Raw genomic sequence first — 27,135 nt, 5'->3', positions numbered from 1 at the left:
AAAAAGAAAATATAGAAGGTCAACAAAATCTCCACGAAATCAGCACAAAATCCTCCCGGAAATCCGCTTGGCTGATCCTTCCGCAGAAGTCTTCTGCTCCTATTCAATGAGTTGGGTCTCGGTTATTTGCCGAATGGGACTGAGATGGGTCTCGGTTATTTGCCGAGATTGGATATCGACTCTTCACCGAGACAGCTCCCAACACATCTTGGCTATGTGCCGATCCAGAATCTCCGTCTTGGATATTGTCCGAGATAATACCATCGATGTTCCGAGGCGCCTCCTGGGATTGTCCTACATCAGAAGGTGCATTGATTTGGAAAATATTCTGAACATCTTTTTGTTCCAAAAATTTGGATTTCTCTGCCGCATGTTCGGACAGCCTTCAGCAATGTTCGAACACAAGTTACAAAAAGTCTGTGTACCCTACATGTCCGGACAGCCCAGCGGACGCAAGTTCCAGAAAGTCCTTGTCTCCAAGATGTTCGGACACAGAAGTGAAGACTGTGGACATAGAGGATTTGCCATGCGCATGTGCGGACACTAGGGCAACATGTTCGGACACGCTTCAACAAAATATTCACTTACTGATACATGTCTGGACATGCAATGACATGTCCGAACACCACCGCCTACAAATCCGTTCCTGTCTTGTTTTAGGGTTTTCAGAGCCTATTTAAAGGGGCTTCTAGGCAGTGTTTCTTTAAGAATTCTAGTAGAGAATTCCATTGTGCTAAGAGAATGTTTATTTGGCATAAACGTTTATATGTATCTCTCTTAGAGTTTTTGTTTGTTATTGTTGTAACTGTTCAACCGTTGAAGTCTAACTAGAAAGAAGCTCTAGTTAAGGGATCAATAAAATAACTCTCCAGAAGGGTCTAGGAGAGAGGCAGACAAGTAGGCGCTTATTAGAATTCAAGAGAGTGACTACTGTAAAAGGTTGTGAGTATGAACTTCTTGTAATTAGTTATTTCTTCTGATAATTGATTTCCTAGGTTTGGCTGTCCCGAAGTGATTTTTCTCTTTAGTGCAAAGAGTTTTCTCTTCGTAACCAAATATCTGTGTTCATTCTTTGTACTGCTTTATATATTTGGTTAATTGTTTGGTTGAGGTTATTTAGGAGTCTAAATTTATTTTCAAGGGTTGTTACTCAAATCATCATAACTACTCTTAACGAGGGTAAATTTTCTTTTCAAGTCCTTCCTCTATTGGTCAAGAATATATTTAGATGGCAACTCTTTCACAGTTTTTATCAATGTGAGAACAATAAGTGCATGCTTGCACAAGATTCCTTTAAATTCAAACAATCTACAAGTGCATTTCACCTCACATTCATTATTATTAAAATAAACACAATACTTTACTTTTTTGTGAAGTTATCATTAACTCTTACACAATCATCAGTTTCATACGTAGAAATTGTACTTTCTCATTTCGCTAGTGATGCAAAATACATCATAAATCCATCAAACTCCTCTTGAACTTATTTGAACTTTTCATTAGTGTAAATACCTTGTAGTTGATTTTCAATAGAATGCAAAATTATGAGTGTAAACATTTTATTAAACGAACCAAAATCAGTTAGACGCCCATTCTCAACCATTCTCATCAAAGCATTATCATAATCCCTAAAAAATTTCTTCAACGGGGTACTTGGCCCCACATAATCATCAAAAAAGGCGTTCATGCTCTTGCTTCGTTGTGTAGTAGACATTCTGGCCCAAAATGTATCTTTCACATATGCCAGTACCTGTTGATGCCACTCACCATATAACTAACACAACCATGCATTCTCCTGAAGATTATTACTCTCAACTACTTGTTGCCATTTGATTTCAAATTCAACACAAGTCAAAGAGTCATATACATAATTTAATAGAGTGCCCTTAAATTTTTCATATTCAGAGTGTGATCCAAGCTTGTGTGGAAGTTTCCTCATGATATGCCATAAACAAAATCTATGTTTGGCTCTTGGAAACACTCTCGCAATTGCAGCTTACATAGCTCTATCTTGATTAGTTATAATTGCATTAAGAGCTCGACCTGACATGCATTTCAACCATACTTCGAACAATCACACAAAACTATCAGTGTCATTTGATAGTGATCCACACCCAAAAAGAATGAACTGGCCATGGTGATTCACTCCAACAAAATGTGCAAATGACATTTTGTATTTATTAGTCAAGTATGTTGTGTCAAATGTAATGACATCTCCAAAAGATTTATACGTTTCCCGACTTCGTGCATCTGCCCAGAATACATGTCTCAAACAACTTTCTTCATCTAGGTCCATGACATAGAAGAAGCGGTCATTTTTTTCTTGCATTCTCATTAAATTGTTACGCAATGATTCAGCATCTCCTTCTCCAAGCAATTCATTCCTTACTTTGTTAATGTAATTTTGACAATCTTTCTCTCCAAATGAAAGATTCACATGTCCACCCACTTCAACAACAAGAGCTTTGTAGTTCTTACTCGGACGGACTCCAGCTTTATCCATTTACTATATTTTTTTTATTTTTTTTTATTTTTTTTCACATGAGCATCTAGTTTTTTATGGCATGTAAAATATCTTGCTTTGCTTGTGCTTACAATATGAGTGTGTTCAAGCTTGATAGTAGACAATGTAAACCTTCCATCATTTGTTAATTTTGCATTGATCTTCGCCTTTCACCCCATTCTCTCCATTGGTTTTGGCATAACAATATTAGATAATTTGTTTTTTAACGTGCCTTGACGAACACATGCAATGGTGAAGTATCTTAACTTCCCATTATCTCCAGTTGCAGAGCTTCTTTTTGTCACACCAAAACCTACTTGCTTGGCATACTGCTTATAATATGATAAAACCTCTTTTTCAGAATCGAACATCATAGCAATCTTCGTTTCTTCAACCATTTGATTTCCAAGAATAATTTCCTCTGGTCCATCATTGTTCTCATTATCATCCATATCTAACTCACATTCAATTTGCTTCCCATCTATAATTTTTTTTTTTTAAAAAAAATAAATTAAAAGGAAACAATTAACATAGTTGAACAAATCATACAATACAAGCAATTTTTTTTACTAACCAATTGGAGGGCCAAGAGGAGGGTCAAGAGCTTCATCATTATATACATTCATTATTTCCCTCGTCTGCAAATGTTAAACTTAAAGGAATTTCTACTGATTCTCAAATTTGTTCTGATGGACGTGAGAGCTTAGAAAGATATTGGAAATTAGAAAGATGAACAATTATTTTCAATGTTAAGTATCTTGTAAGTTGTTAATAACAAAGACAGAGAGTACTTTAGTCTCAATTAAGGGTGTACAAGCGGTCCGGTTATTAACCGAAAATAACCGGTAACGGAAAATAACCGCAACCGGTTTTTATTATTATATATAATTATAATGTTATATATATATATATATATATATATATATATATATATATATATATATATATATATATATATATATATATATATATATAAACTGGTTAATAACCACGTAAATGCTTGTTTGATGCTGACAGTCGCATGGTGCCTCTGCGAAACAAATTGAACACCAATGCCTACTTAATCTAGAAAGAGAGGCATTGTATGCAGTAAATTTAGAAAGGGTGGGTATCACCTGCAATAGCAAGGATGTAGGCAATCCAACTAGGGGTGTGCAGAACCCGCACGCCCCGCAAAAACGCTTAACTCGCACCTTATAACCGGTTTTCGTTCCTAAATCCCGCAAACAGTGCAGTGCGGTGCGGTTTGTGGGTTGGGATGTTAAAAAAAATCGGGGACTCGAGCCGACCTGCCCCGCACTGCATGAAAAGAAAATAAAAGAATAAAAATACCCATAACCAGCTAACCACTTAACCCTAGCGTTTCCTAAACCCATCTTCATTTTTTCCTTTCTTTTCTTCTAGCACCGCACTCCTCCTCTTCTCTTCATTTTTCATTTTTTCTTCCGGTAGTACTCCTTCCTCTGAGTCTTCACAAACCTCTCAAGATCTCCAAGTCCATGGCGAGCATTGCGAACGTTGTAGGGTGGTCAAGGTTGCTGGAGGTCCACAAGTTCGCGAGGTGGTCAAGGTTTGAGTCAAATCGTCTCTTGCTTCCCTCAGATCTACTGCATTTCGCTTGAAAACGGTTGCTTATATTACTCTCACTCCCTCAAATCTACTCCATTTCAGTTCCCGTCAATCTTTGCTTTTTTCTCGTTGCTCTCAGATTCAAAGATATTCAATCTCATTTTTGGTTTTCGTTGCTAATGGCGAACCCGCCCTGCCTCTCAAACCCGCTCCCCCCCCCCCCCCCCCGCCCCATTGATACCCGCGCCGCACGGGTATCACGTATAAAATGAGGGTCACGGGTCCAATTTACACAACCCGTAGGGGTGCGAGGTGAGTCCAAAAAGGGCAAAAAGGTGCCCCGATTCGACCCGTGCCCACCTCTAAATCCAACTATATTACTTCTTCCAATCACCACAGCTTTCTTCCCTATGATTTCCAAACCAGACCTAATCAATAACTCAATGCAACCCTTTGGAGTGCAGGGAATGAATAAAGGCTCCCGTCCTCTCATGGCGAGATTTCCCATATTAAGTGGATGGAAGCCATCCCCATCTTACCCAGCCAAATATTGGTTTTTTTTTTTTTTTTTTTAATAAAAATAAAAATAAAAATAAAAATTGCAACATTAAAAGAAAACCGGTTATCCGCTTAATAACTGATTTAAAATAACCGGATAACTGGCGGTTGGTAAAAACTGCAACCGACTTATCGGTTGCGGTTGCTGTTGTTAAAATATGAATAATCGGAGACCCCGGTTATGGTAGCAGTTATGAGCAAATAACCGCTACCGCAATTGGTTGTACACCCCTAGTCTCAATTGTAGATATGCTTCAAGTTACTATAGAAAACCACTATCAAGAACAATTGGCCACCCCAACCTCAATCGGCCATCAACCACCATCGACACCTACAGAAAATCAACCACCAATTGAAAGTCAAAAACACCAAATCAATCAAAACTCAAAACTATAGAAAATAAAAAATTTAAACACAACCTAATGAAATCATCAAAAATTACCTACCAAAAACGATTTTAAGCTTTCTGCCTCAACCACTAAGCATCTCTCTCTCCTTAACCGCACGGTGGCTGGCGTACCAACGAGGTGGTGCCACGGCCTTCAACCGTCAAACACAAACTCTCTCTTGCTCTCAGCTTGATCATCTCTCTCTCTTGCTGTAGAACGGTCGGAGCAGATAATATCCTTAGAGCCCTGTGTGTGGGTAGTTTTGGGAGTGAACAAATTTCTGAGAGAGAGATAGAGAGAAACAGGAAGAAAAACCAAAATTGCTGTTGGTTTTTCTTAGAAAATGAAGAGTTTGGAGAGAGAGGGGCTTGGAGAGAGAATGAAAAACTTGGAGAGAGAGACCCACAGAAAATGAAGACTACACGATGAAATCAGTCTTGTTTTTCTCTTCTATGAAAAACTTGGAGAGAGACCGCACGATTTAAGAGAGAGGCCGTCTAGGAAGAAGTAGGAAGATTCAGGAAGATGAACAATCAGTCTTCTTCTTCTTCTCTTTTTTTTTTTTTTAAAAAAAAAAATTGTACATTGATGTGAACAGTAAAGAGATATCACGTCAGTCTACGCCTCTCTAAGTTTTTTAATTGAGAAAACGCCATGTCAGATTCCACATTTTCATTTACATCTTTAAGTTTGCTTTTTGACCTATGGCTTCCTTTTGCTCTTTCAATTCTTTCTTAGCATTCGCATCAAAAGAATCAAACCGCCATTCACCCCATGTCGGCAGGGGGTGATCGAACCATTCCCATTTGGCCAAGAGGTGGCTCGACTACCCCCTGTTCGGCTGTTCCAACATCTTTTATTATTATTATTATTAAAATTGTTTTATTAAGGGTATTTTTGTTCTTAAAGAGACATTAACAATTTTTGGTAGTTTATGCTCCGTTTGTTTCGATGTAAAATGGTTTCTGTCGTAAAATATTTTCGAAGTTTTGTTTGTATGAAAAAATTACGAAAGATGAAAATGCAACTGTCGTCGGAATCTGGCAACGTCCGGTCGCCGTTGCCGGATTTCGGGGAGCATGTTTGGCCAAATTTGGCTAAAATGGCCGGATTCCGGCCGGACTCCTCCGGATCGGTCAGATCTGGCCGGACCCCGGCCATTTTGGCCAAATCCGGCCGGATCAGTGCCCGGATCCTGGCCAGATCCGACCGGATCAATGGCAGGATCTGGTCAGATCCGGCCGGATTAGTGACCGGATCCCGGCCATTTTGGCTAGATCTGGCCGACTTCTGACCATGGCCGGATTCCGGCTAGATTCGTCCGGAATCTGGTCCGCCGGCATCTGGTGAAGGTGGCTGGATGTTGCCGGATCCTGGTGCCACCTGGATTTTGACGACCGACTATTGCTGGATTCCGGCAATCGGATATCAAACGTGCGTGCAAGGACAAAGAGTTTAATTTCGGAAAACGATTTACGATTTTTAAAAACGTAAATCGTTTTCCAAAAATTAAAGAAGCTTTTACGGTTAAACCGAAAATGATTTTCGTTGACCATTATTTTCGCCCCTACCAAATACTGTAAAATGCCGAAATCATTTTACGCCGAAACAAATGGAGCATTAGTAGAAATTGACGCAATCTATAGCTTGGAAGAACATTGACAATCAAGTAGTAATTTGATGGGAATGTGAACTTTTTTTTAAAACAATAATTAATCAAAGGTTGATATTAACATTATGCGATAATTACAAGAAAATGGAGAGAGAGAGAGAGAGAGAGAGAGAGAGAGAGAGAGAGAGAGAGGAGGAAATGGAGTAATAGTATATCGGACTTAGAAAATCGGTGCCGTTTCCATGATTCATAAGGTTGTGCGTACGTGGCATGTTCTGCACCGTTATTTCGATTTACAAGCATGGTCCAGATCAACCAAAATTCACCGCATGATTTCTCCTCAAACTGTGGAGGATCTTTTCTCTTTCGGATAAAACGAATATTCCTCCAATAACCCCACTCTTGAGTCTTGTCCCCCAAACATCCAAAATACAAAAACCTCTTTTCTTCGTTCCAATCTGATACTCACTCAGTCGCACCCATTTCACCGGTTTGTACGGACTATACTGAACTCACAGAAATCCCATCAAAGGTAAGGTAACAATTCTCTTTCAACTAAACTAGTTCTTGCTATTTCTACTGTTGTGTGTGCTTTTCTTGAATCCTAATCTGGGCTTTGAGGAGCGCGGAAAGATCTTCAAACTGCTTAGAAATGAATTGATTATTTGACAATTTACGTCTTGCTGTCTCTGCGGGTGTGTTAGCTTGCTTGTTATGATGTTCCGATCGAACAGAGTAATTTTTATGACCCATAAATGTTACGAGCCATTGTTTAATTAATTTTTAGTTTTTGTGTTCGACTCTTTGGTTTTTTTATTTGTTCGACGGCTGCCTTTTACAAATCTTATTTGTTATTGCTACATTTGCAATGTGGGAAGATATAAACCGCAGGTTTTTTTTTCAGGAATGTAGGTGTTCTGTCATGGGTTATAATATTATCATATCGTCTTTTCATTCATAGAAACACATCACATCACATGTTGATCCTATCATTTCATTTGAACACTCATTTTATATAAACGTATGTAATCTATAGGAAAATATGTGGCTAGGTATCATCTCAATGCATGTAAACATTTCCTTTGATAACATAGTTCTCAAAACGTGCTCAGATTACACATTTTCATGCACAAAATATAGTTTCCGTAATTAAAAACATGCAATAAATTCTACTCGAATTAGTACTAAAGAAAAACATGAGTTTATTATTTTATGAAAAAAAAATTCGGGCATTTTGAGAAAAAGTACTAAATTAACCAATTCACTTATCTATGTTGAACGTCTGAAAATGTTGCTGCCTAAAAGCCTGAATAAAATATAAACATTATTTCAGACCCAAGTCTTCAATTTGCTAAACATTATTTCAAGGAATCATGGCTTGAGGCTAAATTGCTCATCAGAAACTTCTCATTGAAATCAGTCAACAAATGAGCAATTTAGCCTCAAGCCTTGATTCCTTGACCCGTGCCCAAACCAAACAACCAGAGAGTCTGGGGGACCATACACGCCAAGACAATCCATTGTTTGAAAAGGCAGGAGCTATGCAAATTAGAACAGTCAGAATAGACTTTCCAAGGTTTGATGGTTCTGACCCTACACGATAGTTGTATAGAGCCCATAAGTTTTTCACCTACCATCAAACTCCACTCCTTCTCTGATTACTCATCTCCTCCTTTCACATGGAAGGCTTGCTGATAGAAGTGGATGGAGTCCTCAGCAGTTCTTACAAGTTGGGAAGCCTTTACCATAGCTTTAGAAATTCGATTTGGTCTCACTACCTATAAGGACCCTGCTGAATCTCTCACCAAGCTTCGACAACACTCAACTGTGGAGCAATACCAATCTCAGCTTGAAGTCTTGGCCAATAGAATAGAAGGATTAACTGAATCCTTCATGGTAAGTTGTTTCCTAGGTGGGTTAAAGGAGGACATCACACTAAGTGTCCTCCTATTCACAAATCTAGAAATTCTAGAAAATTAGAAAAGCAAGAACTGTTGTAGACAACCATCCAAACATAAAGAGATTTGAACATAATAGCTTTTTACTCAATCAACATTCTCTCACGGTCTTCAAAGTTTTGAGCATTATGTTCTCCCCAAATACACCACATTAAGTACAAATGAGCTATCCTCCGGACTCCTACATTGCGGTGGCTTCCAAACTGACCTCTCTAGCTAGCCAACAACTTCAACACCCTTTGGGGCATGACCCACTTTATCCCAAAAAGATGGAGAATTAATACCCATAAATCTCTAGCCATTTCGCACTGAAAAATAAGATGATCAATGGTCTACCACTCTTCTTGCACATGCCACACCAATCCATCACTATAATGTGCCTTTTTCTCAGGTTATCCATATTTAAAATCTTCCCTAACGTTGCTGTCCATACAAAGAATGTCATTCTCTAAGGAGCCTTATTTCTCCAATTACTCTTCCAAGGAAACACCTTAGTCAAGGAGGGGACTAAGTGTATGATAAAAGAATCTAACCTCGAACGTCTGCCTTTTAGAATGGGATCCGACAAATTTTATTCTTGTCAACTAGTCTGAACCTGAGAGACTACAAAAGATTAAAGAACGAAGTGACCAACTCCACCTCCCAATCATGTACTAATATGGTAAAAGTGATATTCTACTATAGAGTGTCGTTAGAAAACTGTACATGATCAGCCATTGAAGCCTTCTTACAGCGAGCAATACTAAATGACTCCAAAAAAGCTGCCTTCAAGGTATGATCCCCACACTACACATCAATCCAAAACCTGATCTTAAACCCATCTCCCACCTCGAATCTAACAAATTTATAGAAATCCCCCCACCCCTTCCTAATTATTTTCCACACCCCAACCCCGAAGGAAAGAAAACAATTTGAAACACGTGTCAAGTCACTTTTGTTGTTTGTTTTCTTCTTCTTCTAGACTCGATCACAAATTAATGTTGCTGTTGAAGACCACAAGACTAGAGTTGGTACAAATAATCAGCTACAAGTTTTATTTGGGCTCAGATCCAATTGTTATCTTTAATTGAAGTTAGTTTTTTAACAAGAAATAAAAGATGCACGCCCTTTAGTGTGTAACGCTTTGCAAAAAATCACATGCTTTTTATGCTTTAGGTGCTCTTTGCTTTAGGGGTAAGAAGTGCTTTTTCTCTAGTGCTTTTTGCTTTAAGAGTGCATGGGTGCACTTTAACAACACTAGTGCAGTTGCAGTTGAAAGTAATCTTGTGGTGTGTGTGATTACTTTTCACCTCTTGAAGTTTGACTTGGGGATTATAACTAAACACTTTCATGATTGTTGGAGCTAAACTTAAGATGGTTGGATGGACATTCAGATGCACTGGCATGCATGTAAAAGAGACTTTTAAAGATTGCAGATGAGACGAATAGCGTATTGGGAAGCCTTAGATGTTAAATGGCATTGTTAGGAGATTTGATAACTTGGTTTATTTTTTCCCCTTCATACTTTTTAGGAGTATAAGTATGACCTTACTTAATTTCAGCACTCTCTCTCTCTCTCTCTCAAGTTTCTTCCACTTTGCAGCTTCACTAATACTTGGTGGAAGCTGCACTCACTTTTTCGTCTGAAGTAAAGTTGGCAGGACATTGAAACTCTATAACTTGACAATTTCCATAATTCGTTTGCAGATTTATGTGCATATAGGTGGGGGGAAGCAATCGTTGAGATGGCACATTTACTTTCAACTTCATGCATGATAAATGTCTCGTCTGGCTGCAAACCTTATTATATTCCATTGAACCAAGGCTTAAGAGCATTTTCTACCTCTTCTACTTTGCAAGCTTCCAAATCTCCATTTGGAAGACTTGTATCATATGGAGAGAAGCCACAAAGAAATTTGACTGTCCACGCAACCACGCTTCCTATAAGCAAGGAAGCTCCTACTCAACCCGGCTCTGGCTCCCATCAGTCCGTCAATGAACCATCCAAGCCACAGCGGGTCATGGTCATTGGTGGAGATGGCTACTGCGGTTGGGCCACTGCCCTCCACCTATCCAACAAAGGTTATGAGGTTGCCATAGTTGACAGCCTTGTACGCCGTCTTTTTGACCACCAGCTTGGCCTCGAGTCCTTGACTCCAATCGCCTCAATCCACAACCGCCTCCGCTGTTGGAAATCTCTAACCGGAAAAACTATTGAACTCTACATTGGCGATATTTGTGACTTTGAGTTCTTATCAGAAACATTCAAGTCATTTGAGCCTGATGCTGTTGTCCATTTTGGGGAACAGCGATCTGCCCCTTACTCCATGATTGATCGGTCAAGAGCTGTTTTTACACAGAACAACAATGTGATTGGAACACTCAATGTGCTCTTTGCTATAAAAGAATTCAGAGAGCAGTGTCATTTGGTGAAGCTTGGGACCATGGGAGAATATGGGACTCCAAATATCGATATTGAGGAGGGTTACATTACAATTACTCATAATGGAAGAACAGATACGCTACCTTATCCTAAGCAAGCTAGCTCGTTCTATCATCTGAGCAAGGTTCACGATTCAAATAATATAGCCTTTACTTGCAAGGCTTGGGGGATTAGAGCCACTGATCTGAATCAAGGGGTGGTTTATGGGATGAAAACTGATGAGACTGGGATGCATGAGGAGCTCTGTAACAGGTTGGATTATGATGGAGTGTTTGGAACTGCACTGAATCGGTTTTGTGTTCAGGCTGCTGTTGGTCATCCACTTACTGTGTATGGCAAAGGGGGCCAGGTAAGAATCTTTTACTCGATAAAACGATGGCATTGCTGCATTACTATAAGATAAGAATGAATTTTTAGAAGCAATTATGAGGAATAATGATTTCTTATGGCTGTAGGACAATTTTCAGTTGTTTTTTATTTTACAAGAAGAGCTCTTCATTGTTAATTGTAGCACTAGCCTGCAGCTTTACTGCACGAATCTTCTTTTGCAATATTCGAAGAGTTGTATATTAAGCTTCTTTAATCATGTCTTCTAGAATTTCTTTGAAAGAAGGTTAATATACAATGTAATAATTGATCATTTTCGGCAAAGTTAATATTTGCTGTTTATTAGGATGCGGTAAAACATGATAAGGTTAGGAACTTACCATCAACTGCAGCAATTTTCTTGTTATTCATGCTGCTCATGTTTATAAATGTGCCTTACCTGGTTTTTTGTGCAAACTTTTTTTTTTTTTTTTTTCTTTTTTTTTTTATCAAAAAAAAAAAAAAAATCTTCAGACCAGGGGATATCTTGACATAAGAGACACAGTGCAGTGCGTTGAGCTTGCCATTGCAAACCCCGGGCAGTCCGGTGAGTTTCGGGTCTTCAATCAGTTCACTGAGCAGTTTTCTGTCAATGAACTTGCCGCCCTTGTTACGAAAGCTGGAGAGAAGCTTGGGCTGAATGTTGAAAGCATTTCTGTCCCAAACCCAAGAGTAGAGGCAGAGGAACATTACTACAACGCGAAGCACACTAAACTTATTGAGTTGGGACTTGAACCACACCTTCTTTCTGACTCTCTTGTGGATTCGTTGCTCAACTACGCTATTAAGTTTAAGGATCGTGTTGACACAAAACAGATGATGCCCAGTGTTTCTTGGAGAAAAATGGGGGTCAAGCCTAGGACCATTACGACATAATCCAGTAGACTTGATTTATAGCTGTTGATAGAGAGAATGTTTCATCGATAAACTTGGACAAATAATGTTTGTATTAGCCTCCTTAATGTCTTTTGTTTTGCACCTTAATGAACTTTCAACATAATAATAGTCCGTGATTGCTTAGTTGCAATCTAGGAAGTGGTTAATGAGCACTTGATTTATAGCTTTTGATAGAGAGAATGTTTCCTCGATAAACTTAGACAAACAATGTTTGAATTAGCCTCCTTAATGTCTTTTTTTTTTTTATTTGCACCTTAATGAACTTTCGACATAAATATAGTCCGTGATTGCTTAGTTGCAGTCTAGGAAGTGGTTAATGAGCTGCGTTGACTAAATTCATAACCCAATAGCCAATATTATGTGCTTTTATGCTACAATTATAATAATAAAGTGAATATCTTTGAAGGAAGTAAGCATAGAGATATTCCAAAGTGTACAATTTATTGTTTCATTCATCTAATCTTGTTCATGGCAACTCACTTTTGTGCTTTTCTCGCCTAAGTTCAATGGGATTAAAACCATACGCATGCAATAGGCACGACTATTCCCACTGTAACAATACAAGTATGCATCATTGGGCTCTGAACAACGGATATGGATCATGCTTATAACACAATATGAATACCGAATCCATTTAACTTGCACAATGGCCAAGCAGCAAAAGCCCTGAGCTTTGCCTCTGTGGGTTGAGAAACTGCCTGTAGTGATGAACTTGAGGTCAGGACAAGGTAGAATAACTCTCGTTAACAACAAATTTCTCATGTTGTTCTCTACTTATTTATTTTGATGATACAAATGGAAATCTGTCACAATCGTGAATGAATGGATCGAACTCTTGTCCGTAACGGTAGCTGCTCAGACGTATCTCCGTCTCGAGGAACATGTGTCCTAACAAAATTGAGAACAACTGAAGCCAACTCATCTTGATATGAAGTGTATTCATGATCAGCTCCTTCTATAATATGTAGTTTATGATTAGATATGAACTTGGCAAACTCCATAGCATCTTCAACTGGTACAACTTTATCCATGGATCCATGAACTGTCAATACCCTGTAAATAAATAGCATTGGAAAGGGTTCTAGATATTGGTAGAAGCAATATTTAATCATATTAAGTGCAAACAGAATGATATTTTACATACTCTACAAGATGGCAAAGTGAAAGGTCATATATTACTTTCTACAGAATATTTTTACTCCATAATATGGAGGGACGCAAATACCCAAGAGTTTTTAGCCTTGCAAAGTGGTCCTTGTTTGACATTTATTGTTGAAACTTGAGGGAGATGATTATGCAATATCACAAACATTGCAGAAATCCATTGAAGCAATTTGAATCAACTGACCTGTCTGGCCAACAAGGAAAAAAGAAATCACTGACCTGCAGTCTTGATGAATCAAAAGGCAGGCTGCATGAGTATCAGTACTTAGACGGTCCCTCAAGCTTTCTTCTGTCACTCGATACTCAAACTTCCCTGTGAATGAGAAACAATCAACCAGGTAACTGTCAATCTAAACGAAATATAATCCAGGAACTTCATAAATACCAAAGAACTGCTGAAGCGTGAGTTGTTATTACCAAGAATATGTGCTTAATTTTTTTATTTTTTATTTTTTATCAGCATTCAATTTTGAAAACCAATGTAACAACAAAAGCTTCCATGCGATGTTAGAAAAATGAAGACAAAGTAGAACTGAACATGTTATCAAATGACAAAAACAAACTATGTAAATGATATAACTATTAGACTAATCAATCACATTTGATTACTTACCTCTTTTATTCTTAACATCAATAAATCCATTTTGCTTGATTCTTTGTAAAAAATCTTTACCCAAGCGACCTTCAATGCCTCTCTCCAGATTAAAACGGCCAGAAATGTTGACAACCTTTGAAACGTCATTGAACATTGAAGCATACAAGAGAACTACATTGCCCCCTGCAAGATCTCTTTCAAGCGTATAGTAGACAAATCCAAAAATTTGATTATTCAAATAGATTTTCTAAACTATCAAAAATCAATGAGGCACCAGAGAGACGAAACAATTATCATTTTCTTTGCTGATCAATAAAAGTTGTTCTCTAGACAAACCCTTTGAAATGCATTGCCTCTAAATCATTATGGCATGACAAGTGACTTCCTTGGAAGGGGCTATCATTGCTCAAGAAGAAACTAGAGCTTCAAATTTAAGAATTTCTGGTAGAAACATATGGTAGTAACCAAAAAACCCTTGCATCTGATAACTAGGGAAGATTTTACAAGCAGACAAAAAGAAAAAGCGTTGAACCATTAGCAGTGTAAAACCGTAATTCTTTCACCAGGGAAAAAAATCTACAAGTATCTTGACAACACCTAAACATCTAATAAGATTGGGTAGGAGTGAGATGACAGCTACACTCTACTATACTGTACTCTGTTCAAAATTTTCACCTGCCTTATAAGTAGGATCCTATAGATTGGACATGAATTATTAACACACCTTTACTGTGCCCAACGATTGCAGTTATTACACGTTTTTCCCTATGGAAGTGTTGAATTACTGCACGTAAATCATCAGCTTCTCTATGGTAGTTACCATACTGGAAGGAACCTTCACTTTCCCTGCAAAAGACGTAACATCATCTAATCATTAAGTATTCATATTATCCTAAATTTCAACATTTGGAGTATCTAAAGGCAATTCGAAGAAAGAATTGCTTCTAAACTAAATTTTGTAATCAATTGATTCGTTATTCTGAAGCTACAGCCTTATTTATTAATTGAAGGCATTTAAAAGGGGCCAACAAAATTGTTTCTGGCCATTAGAAGCCCTCCTTCCTTACACTCATAAACACACACACACACACACACACACACACACACACATATTAGGAGCAGAATCCAGGTAAAGAAAAATGAACAAAAATGCTAAGGAGGGAAAAAGTGCACTTCAAAGACTGCAACACCGCAACTGTGAAACAAACTTGTTGAATTTCAATCTCAATAAAGTAATTCACACAGTTTTTCAAGGCAATATATGCAGATGCAAAAAGCATATTTGGTTTGGCTAACTCAGAAAATTGAGAGCGCAGGAAAAGGCAACTTCCAGAGAATACACGACGGTTCTAGCACACTGTAGATTTATGTAAGATTCATGTTAAATAAAAGCTGAAACAATGACATATTGTTATGCAAGTAATCTGAATCCAATCAGCCAAAAAACACTTGCAAAGGTTTTGTACTGAAGTGAATGCCTATCACTCGAGACAGGCCATTAAAATATTTCAAAGATTCATCCCTGGACAACAGAAAAAAGAAAAATGGCACACAAATACAGAAAAGAACCTCCAAACATATGTTGTTAGTTCATTCTATACAGCAAACGAAACAGCCCTTTTGCTATTCCTTTTAGTGCAAACAGCTTACCCGTTGCCAGCAAAGTCAAAGCGGAAGGCACTGATTCCTTCTTTTTCTAGAGCAGCAGCAAGGTTCACCATTGGAATTCGTTCCTAGAGATTAACGATCAACCAATCCAATCAGATTGATCCACCCCAAAATTTGACCCAAAAAATGGAACAAACATTCGAAGGATACATCTGCTTATCAGGAAAAATAACCTTCCAGGATTGAAATCCATGGCACAATATAACAAGATCCTTTGAACCTGTATCATGTAATATTCCCACAAGCTCTTCACCGTGGTTGTTTTTTATAGTAACCCTCCACGGATGAGTCACTGTAGAGAGATCAAAAGGAGAAGACACGGGTGTGATCCAAATTGAATTATTAGAATAACATGCATACAATATAAAAGAGAAGGAAAAAGAATATGCATTTTGCATGCCAAATTAGGTGCCAAAGCCAATTAGATGTACTGTTACACATACTTGTCCCTGCAATAAGAAAAAGTTTTATCAAGCACAAATAAATTATATTGAAACAGCGAACCTATCAACCAGATATCTCTGTCTGCTTGATGAATTATATTTATAGGGGCACAAATATAGACATATATAGCAAATTATTAAGGCTCTTGACCCCAAATGGGCAGACTAGATCTTGAAAGGGAGAGCTACTAGCCACAGAATCAAAGACCCAGAAACACAAACAAGGTGGAACTAATCTTAAGCAACAATTGGCATGTAAGGAATCATTATCCCAAGTAAAATGCAACGAAGAAAATTCTTTTACTTGTGAAAGTAAACCTAAAAACCATCAATGTAGTGTATGAATCATAATCCATCACGCAATGGATCAGTTTATTTATTGTCGAAGAAGACCCATATCAGAAAACTTCATAAGCAAGCCCTTCAGGACATCACCTAAAATGACCTTGAATTTGAGATATTCCACTAATGGGGAATGGGCAAAGAACAATCCTTGATAAAACTTTGGTTGTCAGATAATAGTTGAAAGAATGTTGAAGCGTGGGAAGATAAATATGGCTCACCAGAGTGTTTGGCCCGTTCTTCCTGAGTCGGACCCGGCCGAGTTATCGACATGGGTTAGGCTTTGGGGTTCTTTATGGCGCGAAGGAAAGATGGACGAGTCGGACCTTGTGCAGACCGAAGAAACAGTGCTGTGTTAAGGTCAGCTTGCGTGGAATTTAGCTTCGTGAACCACTTGGCAGTTGGCACCTGTTGCTTGAGGCGCGTTTGGCAGTTAAACTGACCCTGAAACTCAATTCTCAAGCTTGTCTATGGTTTTCTGTTAAAACTCTTTTGAGTATTTGTGGTGTAATGAGAAAACAAATAGACCCTTCTATTTTAAAAAGTATTGCATATGGTATTTGTGAACATTTGACAAACCCTGATTCTTCTGTCTGAGTGAAACGCAAAATTGAGCAGCGATTGTCATGTATTCCATATGCCACATTAAAATTTAAGGGGTGGTCGAGTAACCCCATTGGCCAAATAGGGGTGGCCAAGCCACTCCTAAATAGTCAGAGAGTAGTTTTCGCCAACCCTCATTTGGCCATTTGGGTGTGCTGGTCATATGGTACCCATTTTTTAAAAAATGATAATAATATTAATGAGATATACGTGACACATGACAGTTGCTAATTAGTTTGACATGACACGCCGTTAAATTATTGGACAGAAAGACGAACTATGTTTATCAAATCTTTACATGTACTATGTATAATACTGTGTTTGATTTCACATTAAACTACCGTCTTTGTAAAGGATTTAACCTTTTTTCTTTTTCTCTAAGACTGAGAGTTTGTCTTTGGGCTTGGATTAATGACTAGGCGTCTAGTTCTCTCATTCTCAATTCACAAAAGTTTTTCTTTGAAAAAAGTTGTAGATGTTTAACCAGGGTTGCATATTGGAGTCCATATGTAATTCTCGACTTTCACATTGTTTGTGATGCTCAGCTCCTAAAAAAACAAAAACAAAAAATTTGGCTAGCATAATAAGTGTCTTATTGCCCCCAATGGATCCGACTTGTGTGCTGTAGTTAAAACTACAGCACACGTACTGTAAAATTATTCAACGGCCTAGCTGTAACAAAAGAAAATTTACTTTTGTGGTCGGCCGAGTGAAGGTGAAAAAGAAGTTGAAAAAAGACTATGACATCGAGCAATTGGGTTAGCCGATGTTGAGCTCTGGGCCAATTTTGTCAAAAACAATGGCAAAGCGGCGTAGACCAAGAAAGTCATTGAGATGGAGGAGTGCTCGAAGTTGTAGAGATGGTTGGAGGTGATGGTTCCATCAGGGTCAAGCGGCTGGGGCCGATGAAGCCATGGCTATGGAGGCAGAGCAACCTGCCATGATCAAGAAGAGCTCCAAGTACATGAATCTTGAGGTGGGAAACCATGGGGGAGAGGTATAAGAATTTGGGTACCGAGCATGAAGCTTGATGTAGTTGAAGAGGTGCCATAAGCCAATGAGAAAGAAGCCATAGCTTGGCGTAACATGCCCCACCAAAGTCCTCATTTTTTTGAGACAAATTTCAAACCTTCTTAGTTCTTGCTTGGTACCAGAGGATGAAGAAATTGAAGATTCTGAGCCCTAACGCAAGAACATGATCAAAAAGAGAGAAGGGATGAAAAAACAAATTTCCTTTTGTTACATCTAGGCCGTTAAATACTTTTATAACATCTAGGCCTTTTTGGCCGTTAAATACTTTTATAGCATCTAGGGCTATGAATACTTTTACATACTTTTACAGCATCTATGCCGTTGAATACTTTTACACAGCATGTGTACTATAGTTTTAACTACAGCACACAAGCCGGATCCGCCCCCAATAGACGTGCCAGATTTTCTTGTTTTTTGTTTCCCTTTTCTGTGCTGTAATGTTTCACTGGTACTCAGTGCTATCTAACATGTCTTACATTGAATATACGTGGCCCTGGCTGCTCCATGTTGAGAAGGACGAAACAGGACTAACAAATCTAATGTGGAAAGTGGGAGCCATTTTTTTGTAAGTAACATGTGTACGATGACCATTTCGTAAATTTATTTAGCTCTACAATTAGTCTTAAGGGAAGCTAACTTTAAAACAAACATTATTCTCAACTGCATAAGTAATGACTTAAAAAATAAAAACAAGAAAAATTAAAAGACAATTATCTTCCAATCCGCTGCTTGATCATTACTACTAGACTCGGTGCCATCTTAATCAATGGAATTGATTCCTTCCACAGTATTCAGTCAGTTTGACTCCCAGTGATACATGAATAAAACCTCACAGTGCGGCAAACAGACTACAGTACTCAAACACGGAAGGCTGGTACGTAAATTGCTATGTGCACATTGAATCTCATAATTAGGCACTTGGGCAAGGGGTCACACCAACCTCTGTCATGCTATGAACCCACAGGAGCAATGCCTTTAGTCTTGGCTGCGGCAGTTGCAGCAGCAGCCGCTGCAGCCGCTGCTGCAGCAGCCGATGCCGCTGGATTAGGTGTTGAGGGAGGTACTGGGTTGGACTGTGAGCTACTCTGTGTTGTAACCATTTGCGGCTGCTGCTGTTGTTGCTGCTGGTGAGAGTTGACTTGGGCAAGCAAAGCCTTAATCTGATTTCCTGTAAGTGTCTCCTGCTCGAGCAAAGCATTAGCAAGCGCATGAAGCTCCTTGCTATGGGTGGTAAGAATGGTTCTCGCATTGTTGTAAGCCCTTTCCAAGAAGTTCTTCACTTCTTGCTCAATAAGGAGCCTAGTTTCCGTGCTCATACTCTTTCCATTGTCGTCATAATTGTGAGCGACTACCCCAACTTCTTTGCTCATACCATACTTTGTAACCATCGCTCTTGCAAGAGAAGTTGCTTGCTGGAGGTCAGAAGATGCACCAGAAGTAACTTCATTTTCTCCAAAGATGAGCTCTTCTGCAACTCGCCCTCCCATGCAAACATCAAGCCGGGCAAGCATCTGCTTGCGAGAGATACTAGTTTCGTCCTTGTCAGGCAATTGGGCAACCATGCCAAGTGACATCCCACGGGGAACTATTGTTGCCTTGTGAACTGGAAGAGCCCCATCAGTATGGATAGCCACAAGGGCATGACCACCCTCATGGAAAGCCGTCAGCTTTCGTGATTCATCAGATATGACAGCGGACTTTCGTTCACTTCCCATCATAATCTTGTCCTTTGCATACTCTAGATCTTCCATGCTCACTGCTTTAGCACCATCCATTGCAGCCTTTAGAGCAGCAATGTTGACTAAGTTTGCTAGATCTGCACCTGAGAACCCGGGAGTTCCTCTAGCAATAATCATCAAATCAACATCGTCTGCCTTCAGAACCTGTAAAAAGAGCAATTTTTATAGAAAATTCAGAGTCGGACTTTGAATTACTAGTAGTTTGGGATATTTGTCAAAAACAAGAATCAGATGCGTCTATATTTGCATCAGCCAAGAATTGAAGACATCATTTTATATTATAAGATCTATAATATAATGTTACCATCGAAACTATTGACTTGTTGCACCTCTACGGAGCTTTATAATCTATCCTCATGTGGTGATGGATGAATCATGATAATAAACCTGATGCCAGGCTTTTATCAATCACTTCATTTTTTTTAATAAGTCTTGCTGTTTAATGATTACTAAACCGCTCATCACTTATCTCTTTTATTCTCTCAGTTGAAGGGCAACTTGATCATTAAACAAGTTCCCTCACCCTCCAAATCCACCAATTATGGACCTCCCAGTATAGAAAGTCTTGTTCCCTCATTTCCTTTCCCACCCACTCCAATTCCATCCACTAAAAAAGTTGTTGGTCTGGGTTTACAAAAGACATTGTGAAAACAGGACGGTTAGTCATGGCCAACCCAAGCTTAGTCTTCCAAAAACGATACTTTAGATTTCTTTAGGAGTGAAAAAGAATACCTTTGACATGTGGGATTCCATAATCTGCCTTCGCCCTTCAACATCTGGATTAGGAACAACAATGTGACGATCAAACCGTCCAGGTCTCACCAATGCCTTGTCTAATGACTCTGGAAAATTAGTAGCAGCAATCACAATTATTCCTTCATTTTGTTTGAAGCCATCCAGTTCAACAAGCAACTGATTCAGAGTCATTTTCATGTACTGCTGGTCCTTTGGATTACGACTTCCTCCTATGGCATCTATCTCATCGATGAATATTATACATGGTGAACGCTTCTTTGCAGCTGAAAAAAGATCCCTCACCCTCCGAGCTCCAACACCAACAAACATCTCTTCAAACTCACTGCCACTGCATGAAAAGAAAGGTACCCCAGCTTCTCCAGCAATAGCTCTAGCTAACATTGTTTTGCCAGTGCCTGGTGGGCCAACAAGCAAAACACCTTTGGGGAGCTTTCCACCTAGACGAGTGAAGCGCTGCAACAAGGGAAAGCAATTTAAAAGACAAAGAAAGTAAAAATCAAGCTCTAACTGTAATTATCATTATGGAACAAGATCGACCAGAAAACTTAGAGTAGAACAACAAAGGAAGAAACTAACTACTTATGACATCCTAACAAGATTTGACCATGCAAGCAGAGAGACAAGAACTATATTACACAGACTACCAAGAATCTTCTAGGAACATGTCTTTTCTCCTTAAATCTCCAAAAACAGGGTACTTGGGTCATGGCTGAAATAACAAATGTCAAAAAAGTAAATGAAAATGTCACTGATTGTACAGCAAAGGTGATCCTTTATACCAAAATAGTGCAATGAAAAGAAAAAAAAACACTTAAGTCATAAACTATTGCGAGTACTTAGGAAACAAGGATTAAGATTGTCTCTCACTAAATTGGACAAATCTGATAGGTAAATAATGAACAATTAGCATGTCCAACATGTCACACACACACACACACACAAAAATAGAAGAACAAGGAGGGGCCCCTTGGAGAGGGGGGGGGGGGGGGGGGGGGGGGGGAAGAGAGAGAAATAATAAACAGGCATCACAAATGCAATTAACCTTAGGGTCTCGGAGATAGTGAACAATTTCTTCAAGCTCTGCCTTTGCCTCATCTACACCTTTTACATCGTTGAATTTTGTGTTAGATTCCATGCTAGGTTGTACTTCTTCATGTAGACCAAGCCCTGAAAAATGGAAACAAGCAAAGAATGCTTTTCATCGGATTCTTAACATGACGGAGCACCTGTAGTAGCAAGACATAGTTATACCTTTACTTATTCCTCTATCCTCAATGAGCGCTCCTACACCAGACATCAAGAGAAAGGCAAGTGCAATAGTGCGAATTGTGCGCCACAACTGCTCTTTGAAATGCCCTCCTTCAGTAGCTACCATATGAATAGGAGTACCTGCAGTTCCAAGAATACCATCTTTTGTAGCTTTTCCCACATTCCTAAAGGCTGAAAAACCACCGACACTTTCTTCCTCCCTTGCTGTGTTTGCAATACCTGCAAATTTAAAGACACATTTTGCTCATCAGCTCAAAATCATAAGACAGACAAGGGAGGGTGAGAATGCGAAGTAAACAGAACTCTTCAGATTTTATTGGAGACATTAGATATAGAAGGATATCAAGTCAAAAACTAAGTTTTAGATTGGAGAACCCTGCATGTTCAAGCACCACATACATGGGTCCAAAGAGCACCATGAATACCATGTGCTTTCCAGATGAAATATGAGTTTTGAAGATGCTATTTTCATTTCTGCTGCCGTCTGCAGATATCTGCAATGACTCTTATAAGTTGTAAAAAACTTTAAAGCTAGCTTTATGTCTCCAAGCCAACCAGCAGTATTGTTTTAAAACAAAATATTCAACTTAAATATGGAAACCAATTCCCCTCTAGGAAAAACAAGGGGAAATAATAAACCAAATGTAATTTTAACTGCACATAAAATTAGAAAGAGAATCGGAAGAACACCATCCTTATCTTCCTAAAACTAATAGAAATTCAGAATCTCCACAGATTCTGAATGAAAATATGTTCTCTGTTGTAGAAAGGACAGGCAGTCTTATCAAGCCTCGTTTTTGTAGTGTGGCAAACATTTAGATTCCCACGTGATAAATAAGGTTATTAGGTTACCAAAAACACATCTAAAAGAAACAAATCACAGGAAAAAGTATGGGGGAAGAATTAATTAAAAGGAAAGAAACAACTCTATTCCTATACCAACCTCTCTGCAGTGTCTTGAGTAACTCACTTTCATCTAGCCGGTCAACCTTGACTAATGCTTTGACATATTCAGAGAGTGCTGAAGAGTTAGAATGTAAAGATGGTTGACTTTCAAATAGCCTTATTACTGCTTCAGGATCATTTCGATGGTAAAGTTCTTTAAGGTGTGCAACTTCACTTGCTTCATCTACATCACGTACTCTGCGAGCCAAACTGCCAACATAACTAGACTGAAACCGCTCTTGAGCACTTGAAAACCTATTACCTGCACAAAAAGGAAAATATCAGAAGATGCAACCAAAACATAACTAAAGCTTCATAGGCTTCACTCCTATGGAAGAAAGTACTCCCTCTATCCCATATTGTTGGTCCTCCATTCCATTTTGGGATGTCCCCAAAATATTATCCTACCTTACCACTTCATTTTCAAAAGTCAATACCCCCTTAAAAAGTTGAATTTCAAAACAAGACCAACAATATGGAGCATAGGGAGAATAATTAAGGTTTAGAATAAGTAAAAAGATATTTCTGATTGGAACCTCATAACAATATTCAACTACAGAAAAGCTAGCCTTGATAAGCGAAAAGAAAAGAGAGAACAACAAAAGAACCAAAAAAAAAGGACAAAAGCTTGTAGTCGTAAGTGAGAAATAAAATCTTTTATATATTTGGACATGAGTAGAAGACGCAAAGATATAATAAATACGAGACTTATGATGGCCTGAAGTACACAAACCTCCACCACGTCCAAACTTATTGACAGGGAAATAAGTTCCAACAAAGAATCTTCTAAAATTTCCCAACTCTGATCGATGACTTGAAACCTGGTGCAATAAAGAACATGAACTTTAATACACCAAGTAATAGCAATTAGTTGTAAGACATTTTTCTTGAAAACTTAGCATTTCAAATGATTGGGGACATGACACTATTGTCAACCCATGTTTGACACTTGCATGGAGACCAACAAAAGAATGTGCTTGCTATCATTTAGCGAATATTGCAGATTATATTATGCGTTTTTGTGAAGAAAGTTGTACATTAATCATTATTCACATAACTGTGTAACACCTAATATATATATACACATACTTGCTGTATATATTAACCAAGAGAAACGTTTATAGCTGTGTCCCCTAGTCTAGATTTAGGGAACTGACATCCATAAAACCCATGCCAAAGTCCACAGATATAGAGAAATAGACAGCATATAATGTTGTGCATGCAATTAGGTAATACAAAAAAGCATGCTACAAGCATATAAATGACAAAGAAAATTGCTAGTATGTTCAAGCAAACTAATCCTAACTCTAGCAAGCAAGGTCACAATAAAAGTCCTTTATAAACACACACACATGCTCATATATGCATCCATAGTGGCAGCGCATTAGTGACAAAAAGTTGACCATATAGAAAAAATGGGGGAGAAAGAGAAACAGGAAAGCAAAACTTCTGCTTCTAGGATTCTACTCAAGTAAATAATAAGGAAGCAATTTCTTTCCAATTTATTGGGTTTGAAAAAAACAAAAAAAAAAAACGTTAATAGTGATTCTACAAGCGACCAAAGTATACTTTTAAGATGCTAACCAAACAGCACAAGAACTCCACTCAAGCACAAAACTAGCAACATAACTTATAGAATTCAATAAAAACTGCTGCAAGAAGCTAATAACTTTTCATAAATATAATGCAAGAGACGTCCCTCATTTGTGAAACCAAATAAACCATGCCCCGAACAAGATGAGTGACGAAGCAAACTCCAATTTAATAGAAAGATGCAATCTTCCCCCCAACCCCAACCAAAAATAAAACACTCATCTTTGGATTAACACAACCAGAGATTTCAGACAACCCTCTGTTATTTTTCTTATGAAACCCAGTTAAAGAAACAATTTTGGAATGTTAAACAACCAAAGGTTATTCATATTTCATACGTATTCCGAGCATTTAAACAGACCATATAGCTCCTGAATCAAATAAACTAGGACAAACAGACCAATTAACAAACAAACACGGAATAGATCCACAAAGATGAAAATAAATTACTAGACTCGTTTTGAAACCCAAAAATTATTTTGAGACTAGGGTTTCCGAAAATTCACCAAAATATCGAAAAGAAAAATATTATTGATACTCCTGTGTTTAAAAAAAAAAAAAAAAAAAAGTCTTCGAATTACATGACGAAAAACAAAAGATTTACGAGTCGCAGCGAAGATTCAACAAACCTGAGTGATGAGGCGCCTCAAAGCCATAGAGACCAAAAAGGTCTAAGTTTTCCCTCTCCGGAGTCCGGAACCTCCCCTTTACAAAACTCTCTCTCTCTCTCTAAGTTACTCGGCGTTGTGCGATTCTGTGTTGGGTTCTGAACGAGGAACAATCGAACGATGCTGGAAGACCGTGTGATGCAGGTGTTGAGTTCTAAGTTGCACGCGCTGTTTTGCTGCGCACCTCAAGTCTTCGCAGAAAGGTTGTAGGAACACGCGAAATGTCAATGATAACCCCGGAAGCTTAAGGATATTTGTAGTGACAAGATGTCAGCCAAGAAATTGTGTCGACCCATAGCTATAATCGACGATCATGTGGGTTAATTTTGGTCTAATTAAACGGGTCAAAATATTTTAATTCTAGCACGACCCAAATGAATAATATAACTTGCATAATCTGTTTGAAAAATAAATTGCATTGGGTTGACCCAAATTCTATTCAACTATTTAGACATGTTTAGCGTAAGAGAAATGGTTGTTGCATGTAGGGCCGGTAATTTTTAACACAATCCGCAATCCCGACACGAAAATACAGAATTTGATTTTGGTATTATCGGGTTCGGGTCATAATCGGGTTGATAATTATGTCTGGCAGGTCAACTCACAGGTTCAGGGGCGGAACTAGGATTTGTTATGTGGGGAGACGAACTTACGTGGACGTAGCTGTGGTAATGACGAAGAGTTGAACTTTCTTATCAAATTTGTGTAGCTAAATGATTAAATTTATTATTTTTTTATAGTTTTAAACTTTTAGAATAATTAATAATTTAACGTGAACTTTCTCTAATCCTTAAAAATTGATGGTATTTCTCTTTTATCACATTTCAGTTTTTAAGACAAATGATAATTTGATCGACTTAATCCCCCTATCATTGAAAAAATAATGGTGTTTATTGTACATGAGCCATGTATAATTTCATCACAATCCCATTAATACATGTTAGATTAAAAATAAAATAAGATAATAAGTGTCAAAATTAATAATCATGAAATGATGGTGAGATTGTGCACTACTTATTGCAAATACTACTTTTCTTATTAAAAAAATCACTGAAATCAGGTTCAAAATTATGAAGTCAAAGAACATTTTTTTTGTTTTTTTTTTCACCCCCAAACTTACATAATGCTAGTCCCTAGCATTACAACTAGAAATTAAAATATAAGCAACTAATCTATATCATCTTTCGTGGGAAACGCGATTGCATTTAGCACATGCAATAAGCATTTTAAACCCTTAAGCTACCATAATGGACGAGTGAAGTCTCGTGAAGGTTTAGCAAAAATGCTACCTACAAACATTATCTTTACAAAACATACATGTTACCTAATAAAAAGAAGTATTATCACAACAATGGTTCAAAATTAATGAACAACTTTAAACTAATAAACTCCATCTTCACACAGTTTAAGAAAATCATAGTCTACTTGCTTACAAAAGGCCGGCTAAGATCTCACATGTTAAAATGATGCAGTTTGATATTAGCATACAGTTATGAGGCTTTCAAAGAATATAACCTACATACATGCTCCGGTGTCTCAAAATTCTTTATATCTCTTGCTAGATAGAATAATTAAGGCATAGACATACTTTAATATTATTTACATTATTAGGGTTGTGCAATGCTCAACTCCTTTAAGCTTCTAAATGACCTATGTACCAAGTGTTAGGCCAGTGACTCCCAAACCAGATGGCTTTACGGCACTAGATGTAAAACATCTCTAAGGGCTTAATAACTCAAGTCAAAAAGAACTACGAAGTCAAGCTAACCATTTTTTTTATTACTTACATCTTTTGACGCGAACACTCAATGGTTAATGAGGCAAGAGGTCTGGTTACTCAATGAAGTTTTTTTTTTAATACTATATATGCCCACGATATTCATCTAACAGGTAATTTTGGTTTTCCGAAACACTAAAAACCATATGCAAAGTATTAACTTAAGTACATACCCCACAAACAATATGCCAATGTATGTCATGATTTTCAAATTTTACAAGTGAATTTCATAGCCAAAAGTAATCAAGCAGACTTAGAATCTCTAAT

At 38.1% G+C, this 27,135-nt stretch overlaps 3 protein-coding genes across 4 annotated transcripts; 1 reads left to right on the top strand and 2 right to left on the bottom strand.

Annotated features, from left to right (window-relative positions):
- Positions 1 to 7,006: 7,006 nt before the first annotated feature.
- LOC133865772 (UDP-sulfoquinovose synthase, chloroplastic) lies at positions 7,007 to 12,426 on the top strand. Of its 2 annotated transcripts, none has more exons than XM_062302241.1 (3): positions 7,007 to 7,163; positions 10,276 to 11,360; positions 11,852 to 12,426. In XM_062302241.1, exons 2-3 carry the CDS (start codon positions 10,314 to 10,316, stop codon positions 12,251 to 12,253), a joined length of 1,449 nt encoding a protein of 482 aa, XP_062158225.1. In that variant the 5' UTR covers positions 7,007 to 7,163; positions 10,276 to 10,313; the 3' UTR covers positions 12,254 to 12,426. The 2 variants fall into 2 exon arrangements, with proteins under 2 accessions (XP_062158225.1, XP_062158226.1); XM_062302242.1 differs by having other exon boundaries at positions 7,010 to 7,168.
- A 193-nt stretch (positions 12,427 to 12,619) lies between these two features.
- On the bottom strand, positions 12,620 to 16,965 carry LOC133865773 (uncharacterized). The gene is made up of 7 exons (XM_062302243.1): positions 16,708 to 16,965; positions 15,875 to 15,993; positions 15,684 to 15,766; positions 14,758 to 14,879; positions 14,052 to 14,216; positions 13,658 to 13,751; positions 12,620 to 13,327 (listed from the first exon to the last, which is right to left on the bottom strand). Exons 1-7 carry the CDS (start codon positions 16,757 to 16,759, stop codon positions 13,081 to 13,083), a joined length of 882 nt encoding a protein of 293 aa, XP_062158227.1. The 5' UTR covers positions 16,760 to 16,965; the 3' UTR covers positions 12,620 to 13,080.
- A 1,806-nt stretch (positions 16,966 to 18,771) lies between these two features.
- Positions 18,772 to 25,320, bottom strand: LOC133865818 (ATP-dependent zinc metalloprotease FTSH 4, mitochondrial). Its single transcript, XM_062302303.1, has 7 exons — positions 25,053 to 25,320; positions 23,564 to 23,651; positions 22,829 to 23,092; positions 21,868 to 22,104; positions 21,659 to 21,783; positions 20,593 to 21,069; positions 18,772 to 20,004 (listed from the first exon to the last, which is right to left on the bottom strand). The coding sequence occupies exons 1-7, from the start codon at positions 25,077 to 25,079 to the stop codon at positions 19,072 to 19,074; spliced, it is 2,151 nt and encodes a 716-aa protein (XP_062158287.1). The 5' UTR covers positions 25,080 to 25,320; the 3' UTR covers positions 18,772 to 19,071.
- Positions 25,321 to 27,135: the final 1,815 nt, after the last annotated feature.

This window comes from Alnus glutinosa, chromosome 4, assembly GCF_958979055.1.
Source record: "Alnus glutinosa chromosome 4, dhAlnGlut1.1, whole genome shotgun sequence".
NCBI classification, from domain to species: Eukaryota; Viridiplantae; Streptophyta; class Magnoliopsida; order Fagales; family Betulaceae; genus Alnus; species Alnus glutinosa.
Note: the sequence above shows the minus strand (reverse complement) of the source record. Positions and strands in the feature narration are given on the sequence as shown.